The sequence below is a fragment of the Benincasa hispida genome, chromosome 12, assembly GCF_009727055.1.
Source record: "Benincasa hispida cultivar B227 chromosome 12, ASM972705v1, whole genome shotgun sequence".
In the NCBI taxonomy this organism is placed as follows: Eukaryota; Viridiplantae; Streptophyta; class Magnoliopsida; order Cucurbitales; family Cucurbitaceae; genus Benincasa; species Benincasa hispida.
The window spans coordinates 8,087,446-8,102,299 of record NC_052360.1 but is presented as its reverse complement, the minus strand read 5'-3'; the positions used below and the strand labels follow the sequence as shown (position 1 = coordinate 8,102,299).

Here is a 14,854-nt window from a genome sequence, read left to right as displayed (position 1 = left end):
TTCCTTTAAAATAATTCACTCCTTGTTGTACTAAAAAAAATGACGCGAGTTAGGGCCCGTTTGGATTGATTCCTTGTTTTTTTAAAAAAAAAAATATATATATATTTTTATTTAAACACTTTTGATCAAAACTGTTTAAAATACATTTCAAAAACTATTTTGAGTGATTGTCAAATATTCCAATTTTTTCTAAAATGACTTATTTTTTAGATTAAATACTTGAAAATGTATTCTAAATACAACCTTAATTAACCCATTTTGAAATTTGTTATTTAAATTGGCAAATAGTAGTGTTTATGCCTATTTCTTTAGAATAATTTTTTAAAAAAACAAAATCCCTTTATCTTTATGTAAGAGCGCCTAACTAAAAAATAATGAAAAAGACTATTGAAGAATTTTTAGAAGCTTTGACATAAATTAAGAATGGTAACATTTTATAGCACGAGCAACAAATCGAATAAATAGATATTTTATAATGTGTCTATATATACGTATATATGTGAACATTGATTTTTGTTTATTTATATATATATAAAAATGGTAGTGGTGAAAGGTTAACCTTCAACCTTTGTAACAGAGCACATATTAGTACATAAAATCAAACTCACTTTGGCATTTTCTTTCTTTTTTATCTTTCTAGTACAAGGTATATTAATTTTCTGTCACGTAATTATATTCACTAGTACTTTTTGGATTTTTTAGGTTTTAAATCCACCCATTGATTTTTAAATTTTAGTACTTTTTCGATTTTTTAGGTTTTAAATCCACCAATTGACTTTTAAATTTCAAAATATTACCCTTTCTAAGTTTTGAGTTTAATTTTTATTTACCGTCTAAATTTCTAAATTATTACATTTTTCCTTTAAATTGTAAGTTTAGTTTTTATTTGGTCTTTAGATTTCAATATTTCATACTTTTACATCTAATTTTTCATTCACAATTGATATTTGGTGCTAACTTTCAATAATTATAATGTAGTCATGAATTGAAATTTTAAATTAATTTTAATAGTGGTAAAAATTTCTTGAAAACTAATTACTTATAACTATTTAGAAAGTCAGTTATTTAAATTAATTGTTACATATTATCATGAGGATCAAACTTAGTATTTAGTGGGAAAAAAAGATTATAATTCAAAATTCTAAGATTAAAATGTAACCAAATGAAAACAAATAAAAATTACACTTGTAGATAAAGATATAATATTCTAAAATTCAATAACCAAATGAAAACTAGACCGATAGTATATTAAAAATTCTTCCTTAGGCACACCAAGGGTTTTAATTTTAAAAATTCCTCCCAATCTAAATTTAAAATACTTAGGATCATTCAAATTTAAAATGTTAGAATCACATACAAACATTATTTGGCACACACATACTATACCTACTATTATTTTATTATTTTATTATTTTTTATTATTTAAATCTAAAGAAAATCGATTACATTAATTGAGTAACTTTTTGTTAGCTGAATTATATTCCAGTAAGATAATTTCATTTTTTATGATAGACACAACCATTTTTTTTTTATCATAACAGATCTTTTCGAAACTAGGTATGCAAAAATAAAATTTATTATGAAAGAACTGAGGAAAAAGAGTATGAATATTGCTTTTTGATAAGCAAAATGAAAAAAATATATATATATATATTCTCCTAAACATTAGAGGGTGTTATCACTAAATCAATTTACACCCTTAAGTCATAATTGTGTAAGACTTTTTAAAAGGCAGGATTAATGTAATCCTAGAGACAAATACGATAATCAAATAGATAATAGTGATTTTTCATTAATACGAGTGTTTTTTTTAATCTTATTGACTTCTATTTTTTTCTACCACTTACTTAAAGATAAATTAAATGATATTTTTTGGATTATGTTTAAATATAAGAAAATGAACAAAAATATTTATAAATATAGTAAAATTTTACTGTTTATCTGCAATAGACCGCGATAGACTACTATCTGTGTCTATGTCTATCTTGACTACTATCTGTGTCTATGTCTATCTTGATCTATCACAGATAGACTGTGATATTTTGCTATTATTGGTAAATATTTTCAGTAATTTTGTCATTTCAAATAATTTTTCTATTTCTTTTTTCTTTTTGTTACTTTCGTAGGAATATGGAAGAAGAATAAGTGTTTGTTAGAATTAGCAAGAGCAAAAAAAATATTCTTTTAGATAAGTAATTTAAATTTAAATTCATTTTTATAAAAATAGTTTAAAATACGCTTTGAAAATGTTTCAAAAAATATTCTGAGTGGTTGCCAAATACTTCTTTTTAAAAAAAAAAAATTAATAATAATAACTTATTTGAAAAGTTAAATGAAACATACTCTAAATTTGTTTAGATGATTTTAAGTTTATTCTAAATGAAATTATATACAAATGGTTATAAATCACCAACAACGATATAAATTGATTTATTTGTGAAACTTTAGAGCGTAAATTGATGTTATTATTAAGATTATAAATTAAGTTTCATATGTTGTTGTTTGTTTTCCAAAGAAAAAGTTTATATTTATATTCCAATAATTTATTATAGAGAAATGAAAATAGCACATAATTGGTATATTCCATAAATATCAATAAAAAAAAATAGTTGTAATGGTTAAAAATATCTACTTCATTGACATTCCCCCTAGATAGACCATTGGTTGGAGAACATAGGGCTTAAAACTCATATATAATTTTATGTGAATAATTAAGATGAAGTTATTAGAAGAAATATTGTGTCAAACAGATAACATGGTAGCTCTATCACTAAAACCAAACAAACAACTCACAATGAAAGTTAATTAATTTGAACTTTAATGATAACTCACAAAGAGGAGAAAATTATTATAGAAAGAAAAAAGAATTGAAGCTTGTTAATTATTTCATGAATGTGTATATATCAACCCAACAAAATCTCATTAAAAAATAATAATAACAAATGGTTTAATTTTGTAAAGTAGAAATTCAATGAGACTTAACCATCCTTAATAAGTAATGACCATTAGATATGTAGTTGCAAAATACATCCACTTTATAATAATGGTTGGTTGATTTTTAGGTTAGTTTAAAGTTTTCAAAAACTTGTCACTTATTTTCTTTATACTAAAAATAAAATAAGAATAAAAAAGGAAAAACAAATTAGGAATTAGTATTATGAAGGACAGAGAGTCTTCAAGTGTCTTGAGAATTAGGTCTTCTCCTCCAACCACATATGGTGGTATTAATGGCAATGAATTCATAAGCCTTGTTAATAAGGTCGTCTTCTATAAAAACACAACGTACTTTCAAGCTTCAACTGCAATTTATGCCTCCCCATTAATGCCCTTCTTTCTTTCTCTCTCTTTATAACCTCATAATTATAACTCACTTTTTCAACAAATCCCCAAAATCTCTCTCAAAATGGTTTTTCTCAAAGAAAAAGTCTTCTTTTTCTTTTAATTGGAAGATGGATGCCACGGTGGCGGTTGCCGCAGCCGCAGCGGTGGTGACGTACTTCGTTTGGTTTTTGAATGTCAAACAGTCGTTGAGTGGACCACTTGTTTGGCCACTACTGGGCAGTCTTCCAGATCTGATTAAGAATAGTCATCGTATGCATGATTGGATCGCAGAGAATTTACGGTCGACGGGCGGTACGTACCAGACTTGTACGTTTGCCATTCCATTTTTGACAAAAAGGCAAGGTATCGTGACGGTCACATGCGACCCAAAAAATTTAGAGCATATTTTGAAGACACGATTCGATAATTACCCGAAAGGGCCCAATTGGCATGATGTGTTTCATGATTTACTTGGTGAAGGAATCTTCAATTCTGATGGTAATACATGGTTGTTCCAGCGTAAGACTGCTGCGTTGGAATTCACTACTAGGACTCTTCGCCAAGCCATGGCTCGTTGGGTTAATCGAGCCATCAAGTCTCGCTTTTGCCCGATTCTTGAGTCAGCTCAACGTCGAGCCAAGCTAGTTGATCTCCAGGACCTTCTGCTTCGACTCACATTTGATAATATTTGTGGATTGACTTTTGGTAAAGATCCACAAACTCTCGCTCCTAAATTGCCTGAGAACAGCTTCGCTATGGCCTTTGATCAAGCTACCGAAGCCACATTGTGTCGCTTTATTTTGCCTAGCTTTATATGGAAGCTAAAGAAATGGCTCCGACTCGGGATGGAGGTGATCTTAACACAAAGCCTCAAGCACACAAATCAATACCTAACCAATATCATCGAAACACGTAAGTTCGAACTGTCCAATCAGCACCAAGTCAACGACACCCAAACCCCTCACGACGACTTGCTATCAAGATTCATGAAAAAGAAGGAATCCTACTCAGACACGTTTCTCCAACACGTGGCACTCAACTTCATCCTAGCTGGACGAGACACGTCATCCGTTGCGCTGAGCTGGTTCTTTTGGCTAGTCATAAAAAATCCAAGAGTGGAGGAAAAAATCCTCAATGAAATTTGCACCGTCCTGATGGAGACACGTGGCACAGATATATCCACGTGGACGAAAGAGCCATTGGGATTTGAAGAAGTGGATCGATTAATTTACCTCAAATCCGCCTTATCGGAAACTCTCCGACTCTACCCATCAGTTCCCCAAGATTCAAAACACGTAATAAACGATGACGTTTTACCCACTGGAACTTTCGTCCCCGGCGGCTCCTCCGTCACATATTCAATATATTCCATTGGTCGAATGAAATTCATTTGGGGAGAAGATTGTTTAGAATTCAAACCAGAGAGATGGTTGGGCACAAATCAAAACAAAATTGAGCTTCAAAATGCTTATAAGTTCCTTGCCTTTAATGCCGGCCCAAGAATTTGTTTAGGAAAAGATTTGGCTTACTTACAAATGAAGTCGATCGCGGCGGCGCTCTTGCTCCGCCACCGCCTGACGTTGGTCGCCGGCCACCGTGTTGAGCAAAAGATGTCATTGACGTTGTTCATGAAGCATGGCCTCAAAGTTCACTTGCATCCCAGAGATTTGGGCCGTGTGGTGGAGAAAATTAGCAAGACCGCGGCGGAGACGGCGGCAGTGGCGTCGGATCGAGGCTGCTAGGCGGCCAAATGTAGCCTTGTAATACTATAGTTTGAATTTTTGTTGTATTTTATATATAATTGATGAAGTTGCTCAAAAGCTTAAGTAAGAGATTCAAGAAAAGAATCTCACAAAATGTTGTTTATTTTTGAAAGACTATATTAACTTAAGGGAAAATATTGCAATTTTATAACCTTTTGGTTCTTTTTTTTTCTGTTTTTTATATGTTGAAATATTAAAATGGGTTGATTTTATTTCAATTCAGTATAATATTCACTTTGGTCTGTGGGTTATAGTATTTGAATAAATACCACAAATCAAACCAAAACCCAAATACTCACTATTTTTTTCTCTCTCAATCCATTCGTGCAATCTCATGATCCACATAAATGTGTCACATATTTTCAAACGAGGGTCCAACAAAATCAATATTTGAGTATATCCTGAGTTGCACCGATTTTTTGTTCACCAGACATTTAACCACAGTTTTTTACTTAGGAGAAAGTATATTTGAGATTTTTGTACTATGTGGTTAGAGTGAATTACGAAAAGATGGATGTATACAAATATTTAGGTGTATCGCGAGTTAAACTCATTTTTTTTTCTCATGTTTAATCACTTTTTTTTTCTTTTCTAACAAAAAGTATTTTTGGCCTTTTCCTCCTATGTGGTTGGAGTGAGTTGAAAATAATAATAATAATAAATAATATATGATCTGAACATTACTCTTTTTCTTAATATTATTCTTTTTTTTCAACATAACGACTCAATAAGTTATTTGAGATTTCCACTTATTTCTTTTGCTAAACTTCGATTCAATTTTTGAATAGTCTAATGCCTATTCCGTGATTCAAAAATCAATGGATTCATTGGTTACAATAACAATGAATCCATTGATTCATTGGGCAATTCAAACGGGATATACAACAATAAGAATAAGAAAAATGATTGAATAGTGAACTCTTGAATATTTGATTATCTCAATCAACAGCTCTATCAGAATTCATCAAAAGAACATTTCCAATAAGCGGACATTTGGATTGAGGGAATTGAGACAGGAATAAAGGTGAGAATGGGTAAAGGATGTTTGTTACAAACTTTGAAGTTTAGGCATGGAAACAAGCTATTTTCATGCATTCTTTATACCCATGAATGATATCCATCCAAAAGTGAGTTTTGTTGATGTTCACTCTTTATCCCCTTTTAATACATGAATTTATTGTTTTATTTTATATTATTAAAATTAATTAATATATGAATATTAAATTTATAATTTAGAAAATTATATTAAATTTTAAATTATAATATTTGAACTTAAATTCATAAGTTAATTAATTAATTATATAAGGGAAATTTTTATAAATAGAAAAATCTAAAAAATATTTACTACTTTTGGAACTTTTGTTATAAAGGGTAAATAATTTTAAATATTTTTTTATTATTTAAAAAGACGCCAGTACATTATTATTAATTTAATTTCAATTATTATGAATTATATTTTATGAGATTATTTTTAATAATTATAATTAATTTATCATTGATTAATTATAATTTGTTATTTTTTAATCACAAAATATTATATTTACCTTTTTAAACTGATTTTCATTGTTTTATTAATTAATACATCATATTTATATAGATACAGTAATTAAGTAACTCTAATTATAAATTACTCATTTTACAAATATTTGTAATTAGTAATTCAATTAATATTATTATTTGAGAGTTAAATAATCAATTTTGCTCAAAACATTGAATTGAATTTATAATTTATCAAAATTTTATAGAGGTGTCCATCATTAATTTTATAAATAAAATACAAAACTAATTTATTATCATAAAATTTTGATAACCAAAAAGTCATTTGATTCCCAACAATCTCATGCAGAGAATCTTTAAAATCTTAAACTAAACCATCCCTACTTTTGTTTGCTCAAAAAGCAAAAAGGCCGATATAAGAAGTTAAACCTCAGCTTGAGAACAAATTTGCTCAAAAAGTCGGTATATTAAAAGTTAAGATTGGTTAGGTAGAAGAAGGAAAATAAGTGGAAATTCAAACTGTATCTTAACTAATTGGCGGCCACTTTTATTAAAGTTTTATGTGATAAAATCCAAAGTTCTAAGAATTTTTTAGTTTTTTTTGTTATATTATTCAACATTGCAAAAAAAGAAAAAAGATCAAAGATAAAGAAAAAGAAAATGATGATGCACAAAAGAATTAGTCCATTACATAACTTGAAAATTACAACATCATTAATTGACACATAGATAACTTAATTTACACACAAATCCATCTCAGTCCTCAAAGGACACCAACCAAATAAACAAAGGAAAGATTACAAAAACCAAAAAAGAGCTAAAAGAAGAACACACACATTTAAAAGAAAAAAAGAAAAAAGAGAATGATATTCCCAAAGATATGAAATTGAAGCTCTTTTCTTCAAGTTCTGGCCTTGAATGGAATGGCTCTGATGATGATTTGGTGGTAAATAGCAGCTAAGGTAGCTCCAACGAAAGGTCCCACCCAGAAGATCCACTGCCAAACAATATTTCCAAAAAAAAAATTATTCATTAAATCTCTACCATTCATCATAATCACCCCTTGATTCAACTAGATCCCTTTTATTATCTATTCATTTATTTGTGTTTTTTAGTTCTATTACTCATAGAATTGTTGTAAAGATTTGAACATATGCTAAAATTAGTTAACCATGCTCAAATTGACTAATTAAATTATTATTTTAATTAAAAACACAAAATTGGAGGTACATGCCTAGATCCATTCAATTATATTTAAATTACATTTAGGTTGCTAGTTAAATTATATTCAAATTTGTTGCCAAAATGAATACAGTTCAACAAAAGTTCAACTTCCGCCTCATATATTGTCAAGATAATTGTATTCAAATTGGCTAGTTAAATTACTATTATTTTTTTACTAATATTAAAAAAACAACAACAAATCTTATGGATATAGCGAATTCAGGGCTAAAATGGTAATTTAAAGTTAAGGTTTGCACTCACATGGTCATCCCAAGCGTGTTGCCTGTTGTAGATGATTGCAGCTCCGAGACTCCTAGCCGGATTAATGCCGGTACCGGTGATGGGAATGGTGGCCAAATGAACCAAAAACACTGCAAACCCAATGGGAAGAGGAGCCAAAATCTACACAAATTTTATAAAACAAATTATACAAAATCCATATTTATATATCACAGAATTTAATAACTAAAAAAAAAATTATTATCAAACAGTTGGTAAAAGAAAATACTTACAGGGACGTGAGAATCTCTGGCATTTCTCTTGGCGTCTGTGGCGGAGAAGACGGTGTAGACGAGAACGAAGGTACCGACGATCTCAGCACCAAGACCGCTGCCCTTGGTGTAGCCGGACGCGACGAAGTTGGCACCACCTAACTTCTGCACGTAGGTGGACCCCTCGAAGCCCTTCACGACGCCGGCGCCGCAGATGGCGCCAAGGCACTGCATTACAATGTAGAATATGGCTCTGGTGAGGGACAGTTTTCTGGCCAGGAAAAGCCCAAACGTTACCGCCGGATTAATGTGCCCACCTGAGAAGAAAACACACCCAAAGCAAACAAGCTTTATGTTATTCTTTACTTCCAGTAATGAAAATCTTATAACATTTATTAGTTTTGATCAATTATTTCCAGTTAAGTATTGTTTGATAACAACGTTTTCTCAGTCTTATTAAATAAGAGTATGGAATCGAAAAAGACAAGCTAATAGATTTAAAGTAGTGTCAATAAATTTAATTTTTAAAAATAAAACGATTTCCAACCCGATATTATTTTTTCACAAAATTGAATTTATTGAAAACAAAAAAAGAATATTACATAAAAGTTTAAAATATACCGAAAATAAATTTTAGGTTAAAATATCAATACTCTACTTTTGAATATTCAATTTTAATTTACTTACTAGTATGTTAATTTTTTTTCGATAGTAGCTAAATCATGACAAGAAAATATAATATGTTAATATGTTCTAGAAAATATTAATAAATAAAAAAAATTAAAAATCAACAAATGAATGTTTAGTAGGGACTAAATTTTAGATATCTTGAAAATATAATGATCAAAATTAAACGAGTATATGATAGTTGAACCTAAAATTTTCAAATATTTATTTTAGTCTCAAAATATTTAAAAATAACTAAATAAATATTTTGCTACAGTACGAACACTAAAAAACCACTTGATCCTCTAATTAATAATAATTTTTAAAAAAAATCAGACTAAAAGTGACTAACAATGAACAGAAAATTAGTTCACCTAACAAAATCAACTCCAAGAAAGTTAATTACCAAAGCCAAACCCTAAATAAAATTTTAAACTCCAGATCTAAGATCAAGACAGGGTTTGGGTTCTAGGGTTTACCGGAGATGCCGGCGGTGCAGTAGACGAGGGCAAAGATCATGCCGCCGAAGGCCCAAGCGATGCCCTGAATGCCGACGGTGGAGCATTTGGACGGAGCTCGGCTGACTCCCATCACCGTCAAGATGGTGATGTACAGGAACAAGAAAGTAGCCATAAACTCCGCGATTCCGGCTCTGTAAAACGACCATGACGTCAGCTCGCCGGGCTCGTACAGCGGCGCCGGTGGTGGCTCTTTGTAGTCCTTGTCCGTCTGCGCCGATGTGCCGATTGGCTGTCTTTCTGTGAACTTGTTTGCTCCTAGCTTCACGTCCTCTTCTTTCCCCTCCATTTTCTTCTTCTTTGCTGAGTTTTGCTAGGAACTGTTCTGTGCAACTATGGAGGTTTTCTCTCTCCTCTTAAGTTGTTTTTTTTTATTTTGTTTTTGGGGAAGAAGATAGAAGGAGAAGATTGGCAGATGGGGTGTTTTTATAGACTGAAAATTGGTTTACTTCCCCAAGACGAAATTATGGCTTTTTTTTCCTTTTCTTTTTTTCTTTTTTTCATTTGGATTAAATTTGAGTTATGTTTTTTTAGGTATCCGTATCCCACACTTATCACTCAAAAATAATAATAATGATAATGATAATAATTTTGTATTATGGTTGCATAATTTAGTAAGATATATACAAATAAATATTACCTAATATGTAACTAAGTATTTTTTTAAAACAATCACTGCAATAAAAAATAAAGTTATATTTAATGTCTATTTTTTAAAAGTAAGGTTTTCTTATTAGTGTAATTGTTATATAAAGCATAATGTTAGAAGGTTAAATATTCAATCCAATTCAAATTTTAATCTCAATTTAAGTAATTGCTTAATATATTATAAACTATAAAGGGAATGTTGAGGACCATGGATAGAGTTGTTTAGTATTAGAAGTTGATTTTAGATGGTATATTTTATTTTATATTTTTAAATTTATTAAATTCAGTCAACATGTATTTGACATATTGTTCGAATTTTATTTCTGAAAATTGTTTTTTTAATTATATGACTCAAACAATGCATATTCTAAAAACAACATTTTTATATTTTTACTATGTTTGAATTTCGAATTTTAAATTTTAAAAAATACATAATTATATTAAATAAAGACAGAACATTTACAAAATATAATATGTCATGTTATATACTTGATTCATTTCTAAAAAAAAATATGGAAACATATAGTATATAATATATTATAAATTATAAAATATTTTAACATAAAATATCTTCATAGATAAATTAATAGTAGTTTATTGTCAACTAATAATATAATATGTCATGTTATATACTCGATTCATTTCTAAAAAGAAATATTGAAATATATAGTATATAATGTATTATAAATTATTAAATATTTTCATAAATAAATCAACAGTAGTTTATTGTCAACTAATATTTAGTGAATAACTACAAATAATTTTATGATTTAGAAATATTGTATCAAACACATTTTAAACTATGGTTAAATTAGAATCCAACTACGAATCTTACACTAAACATTTCTCTAAAAACATGAAATATAACTCTGTTTACGTTGAATAATTTGTTTTCAAATTATCAACCAAATAGACTCTTAATCGTGAGGACCACGAACTCCTTGAACCAAACAATAAGTGCGAGTTTACAACTCCATTACTCCAACTCATACTTCTTAGACTAAACAGATACAAAATAGTTATAGTTACAACAAAAGAAAAAATGAAAATATACTTTTGGTTCCTAAATTGTGGTTTGTAATGATTTAGTTCCTCTACTTTCAATTTTGTAATAATTTAATTTAGGAACTTTAGTATGTAATTTTTTAATCCCTATACTTTAAATTTTATAGCAATTTAATCCTTATCTTAAAAAACCATCAAAATTAAATGTCAATTTTTATGATTTAAGGATGTAGATTCTATAACTTAAATATATTGGGTTTGAAATTAGTTTATTTGTCTGTGCAATAAATCTCATTAAATCTTAACACAATACGAGCCAAATCATCACAAATTATAAAGTATAGAGATTAAATTGTTATATGTTAACGTTCAAAAACCAGATTGTTATAAAATAGAAGGTTCAAGAATTAAATCGTTACAAATGAAAGTTTATGAACTAATTTGTTTTCTTTCTAACAAGTTTAAAGACTAAAAAGTCATCTTTAATTAAGTTAAATCTTAACCATTGTTAAATAATTTGCGAAAAATAATAAAAATTAATACAACCTTTTAAAATTTAAAATTTTAATTTCAACCAAAATAAGTATATGTTAATTACTAAAGTATTTATTAAAGTAGCAACAAAAATAAAAGATTACAAGAATTATTAAATGCCAAAATTTACAAAAATGACATGTCAAATGAATCTCACTTATTTGTTTATTAAAATATAAGGGTCATGATGATTTCTTTTCCTTGGAGGGACGTGATGATTATTTTATTTTATTTTATTTTATTTTTTGAAAAATGGGACATGATGAAACGCTAAAGTGAATAAAAAAATGAAATTAATAAAGTATGGAAATTAGAAGGGTTAATCAAAGGTTTAATAAGAAAAAGGTTACCAACCACTTAGGCAATTTGATGAATATTATAATGTAAGTAACCATAGAAATTAGGGAAAGGGGTATTATCGTTATTTTAAGGATCTTTCTAGAAAAAAGTAATGGGATTTGACAGGTTTCTAGTTGGTTCTGTCCTTGTTGTTCTTATCCTTAACAGTAATACTCTCCAGGGTGTCACCTTTTCTTTTTCTTTTCACTTTTTAATTTTAGCTAATTCAATATTTTGATCGTTATTAATTTTTTTTTGTTTCGATATGTCAATATTTTTTATGAACTTTATAGTGATATAAGAGTTGAATCTATTTTTCATTATATAGTAAAAAAATCAATAAAATTAGATAAAATAAGCTACAAAATATTAATAGTAAAAAAAATAATATAAATNAATGAAAATAATGATATCTTATTTTTATGATAATGTTGATAGAAATATCAATGAAATGTCATTATTGTATAGTAATTATAAAAATAATATAAATAATAAATATTTTATTGTTTATAAAAGGACTAAAATATAATTTTTATAACATCATTTTAAACTTTGGTTCAACCACCTAATTTTCATTTAATGTAAACCATTTTATGTCAAACGAAGTGAAGAAATAAAGGGAAAAAATAGTAAACTATATTTTAAAAAAATGTAAACTTTTTTCCTCCGTTAAAACATGATCTCATTTCAAATTTTTAACTTTAATTTTTAAAATATGGCTTAATTTTTTAAGAAATGCAGAAAAACAAATAAATTTATAAGTAGAATGTGTCTTTACAGATTTTATTTTTAAAAATCAAACCATTATTAAATTAAGCTTTATTAAGTTTAAATATTTGATCATGTTTATAACTCATGAAAGGTTAATAATTTGATTTTGCTAAATTAAACTCGAAAATGACCAAGAGTAAAGAGTTTATTAGTAGTTGATACTTGATAGTTTAAGCTGGTTTTCAACCAAATAATTATTTTTACCTCTCCATTCAAATTCATAAAATAAAAATGAAAATCATAATGTTTATTTAAAAAAAATTTAGAACAAATATTAATTTATACCCCTAAATTTTTGATATTGTATCAATTTAAACTCTAAACTAATAATTGTATTAATTTAAACATTGAACTTGGGTGATTGTATTAATTTAAACCTCAAACTAATAATTGCATTAATTTAAACGCCGAACTTTCATAATTGTATCAACTTAAACCTTCCATTGTGATTTATTTGGATACACTTATAAATGTCCAGAGATTAAATCGATATATTTGCGATAGTTCAGTTTAAATTGATACACCTATAAAATTTAGGGTTTAAATTGATATAATTATAAGTTTGAGGTTTAAATTGAAACAAATCCCAAAGTTCATGGTTTAAATTGATATAACTCCCAAAGTTTAATGTTTAAATAGATACAATTATCAGTTTGGAATTTAAATTAATAGAATCCCAAAATTTAGAGGTATAAATTGATATTTGCGCAAAATTTTAAATTAGGATATAAATTATTATTTGTGTACTTTTTTTAAGGAAAAAATGGAGAGAATTCATTTTTAACCCTCTGCCTTTTAATTGATGTTTGTTTTTATGTTGGGAATTTTGGTGTTAGAAAGCAATTAGAATTTTGAATAGTTGAAAATATGTTTTAAAAATATTCATACTATATCTATGATATTCATATTATTAAAATTGATTTAAAAAATATTTTGAAAATAAAAAATAGCTTTAACCATTTTAAAATTATTTTTAAATATGTATTAAATGCAACTGTTTAATTGATAATTTGATTCAAAGGAATTAGAATTTGTGTTTGAAAACGACTCATAAGAAATGATTATTTGTTTTCGAAATGTAAATGGTTGTAATGTAACGATCAGATTACCATGAACGGTGGAACAAAATTACTCCAAAATTGGGAAAGAGGAAAAAAAAAGGTGGGTTGATGGATTTGGATTATCGATTTTATCATTCTAAAAATGGAGGGGAGGGTAAAAAGGTAATTTAATCAAAAAAGACGAGGTGAAGTTATGGATTCCAGCCTTTTGTTTCCGTAGAGCAACTGAATTTTGCCTTTTAACGGTACGAAAATCAGAGCCACAGAAGCAATGCAAAGAAGAAAAAGACAAAAGCAAATCGAGCGGCTGAGATCAACTAACCGTTTTGTGACCGTTATGAGGCCCACTGTGGTCCCCACACCTACCCTGGGCCACCAAACAAATAATGAAACTTCTTGAGGGGGTATTTAGCAAGATAAAAAGAGAGGGAGGGGGGAATCTGAAATTACCCCGGAACTTGGGCGATGACAATGACGTGTACTTTGATAATAGGAAAGTTGAGGGTAAAAAGTAAAAATCAATATTTGTGTCAACACCCTCATAGTTCAACTAATAATATTTGTAGAAGCAACGAAATAACTAATAATTAGACGTTAATTATTATTTTTTTAAAGGTATTATAATTAAATTGTGGGATAGGAGAATCAAACCTCAAATCTCGAGATCGATAATACAAGTACGTTGAGCTACGTTCTTGTTGGCAAAAGGAAGAGATTTAAATTGTTAATCAAAACGTTAATTAGTATTTAGTTGTACTAAGAAAATAGTATTTAGTAGTCAAAATGATAATAACTAATAATCAATTATCATCTCAAAGTTGATATATTTTAAGTATCGTGATGTCTTTAGTGCTTGTTTAAGCATACTTTTGAAATTGTAAAATCATTTTTGCTCAAAATGAATTTGAAACACATCTTTAACCACTTAAAATCAATTTAATGATTAATTTTACACTTTTAAATATAAATTTCATATCATCAGATTTGATTTTAAATGATTAAAAGCACATTTCACA

At 28.1% G+C, this 14,854-nt stretch overlaps 2 protein-coding genes across 2 annotated transcripts; one reads left to right on the top strand and one right to left on the bottom strand.

Annotated features, from left to right (window-relative positions):
- Window positions 1-3,330: 3,330 nt before the first annotated feature.
- Window positions 3,331-5,235, top strand: LOC120068558 (cytochrome P450 86A7). The gene has a single exon (XM_039020373.1). It carries the CDS (start codon window positions 3,450-3,452, stop codon window positions 5,061-5,063), a length of 1,614 nt encoding a protein of 537 aa, XP_038876301.1. The 5' UTR covers window positions 3,331-3,449; the 3' UTR covers window positions 5,064-5,235.
- Window positions 5,236-7,245: 2,010 nt separating this feature from the next.
- Window positions 7,246-9,889, bottom strand: LOC120068081 (aquaporin PIP1-3). The gene is made up of 4 exons (XM_039019776.1): window positions 9,442-9,889; window positions 8,318-8,613; window positions 8,067-8,207; window positions 7,246-7,578 (listed from the first exon to the last, which is right to left on the bottom strand). Exons 1-4 carry the CDS (start codon window positions 9,767-9,769, stop codon window positions 7,483-7,485), a joined length of 861 nt encoding a protein of 286 aa, XP_038875704.1. The 5' UTR covers window positions 9,770-9,889; the 3' UTR covers window positions 7,246-7,482.
- Window positions 9,890-14,854: the final 4,965 nt, after the last annotated feature.

Bases quoted from the DNA above. Each gene is read 5' to 3' on its own strand.
- LOC120068558 (XM_039020373.1), top strand. From the start codon at position 3,450: ATGGATGCCACGGTGGCGGTTGCCGCAGCCGCAGCGGTGGTGACGTAC.
- LOC120068081 (XM_039019776.1), bottom strand. From the start codon at position 9,769: ATGGAGGGGAAAGAAGAGGACGTGAAGCTAGGAGCAAACAAGTTCACA. The intron at 8,614-9,441 runs GTAAACCCTAGA...TTTTCTTCTCAG, and splicing joins CTGCACCGCCGGCATCTCCG to GTGGGCACATTAATCCGGCG. The intron at 7,579-8,066 runs GTGAGTGCAAAC...ATTGTTTGGCAG, and splicing joins AACACGCTTGGGATGACCAT to TGGATCTTCTGGGTGGGACC.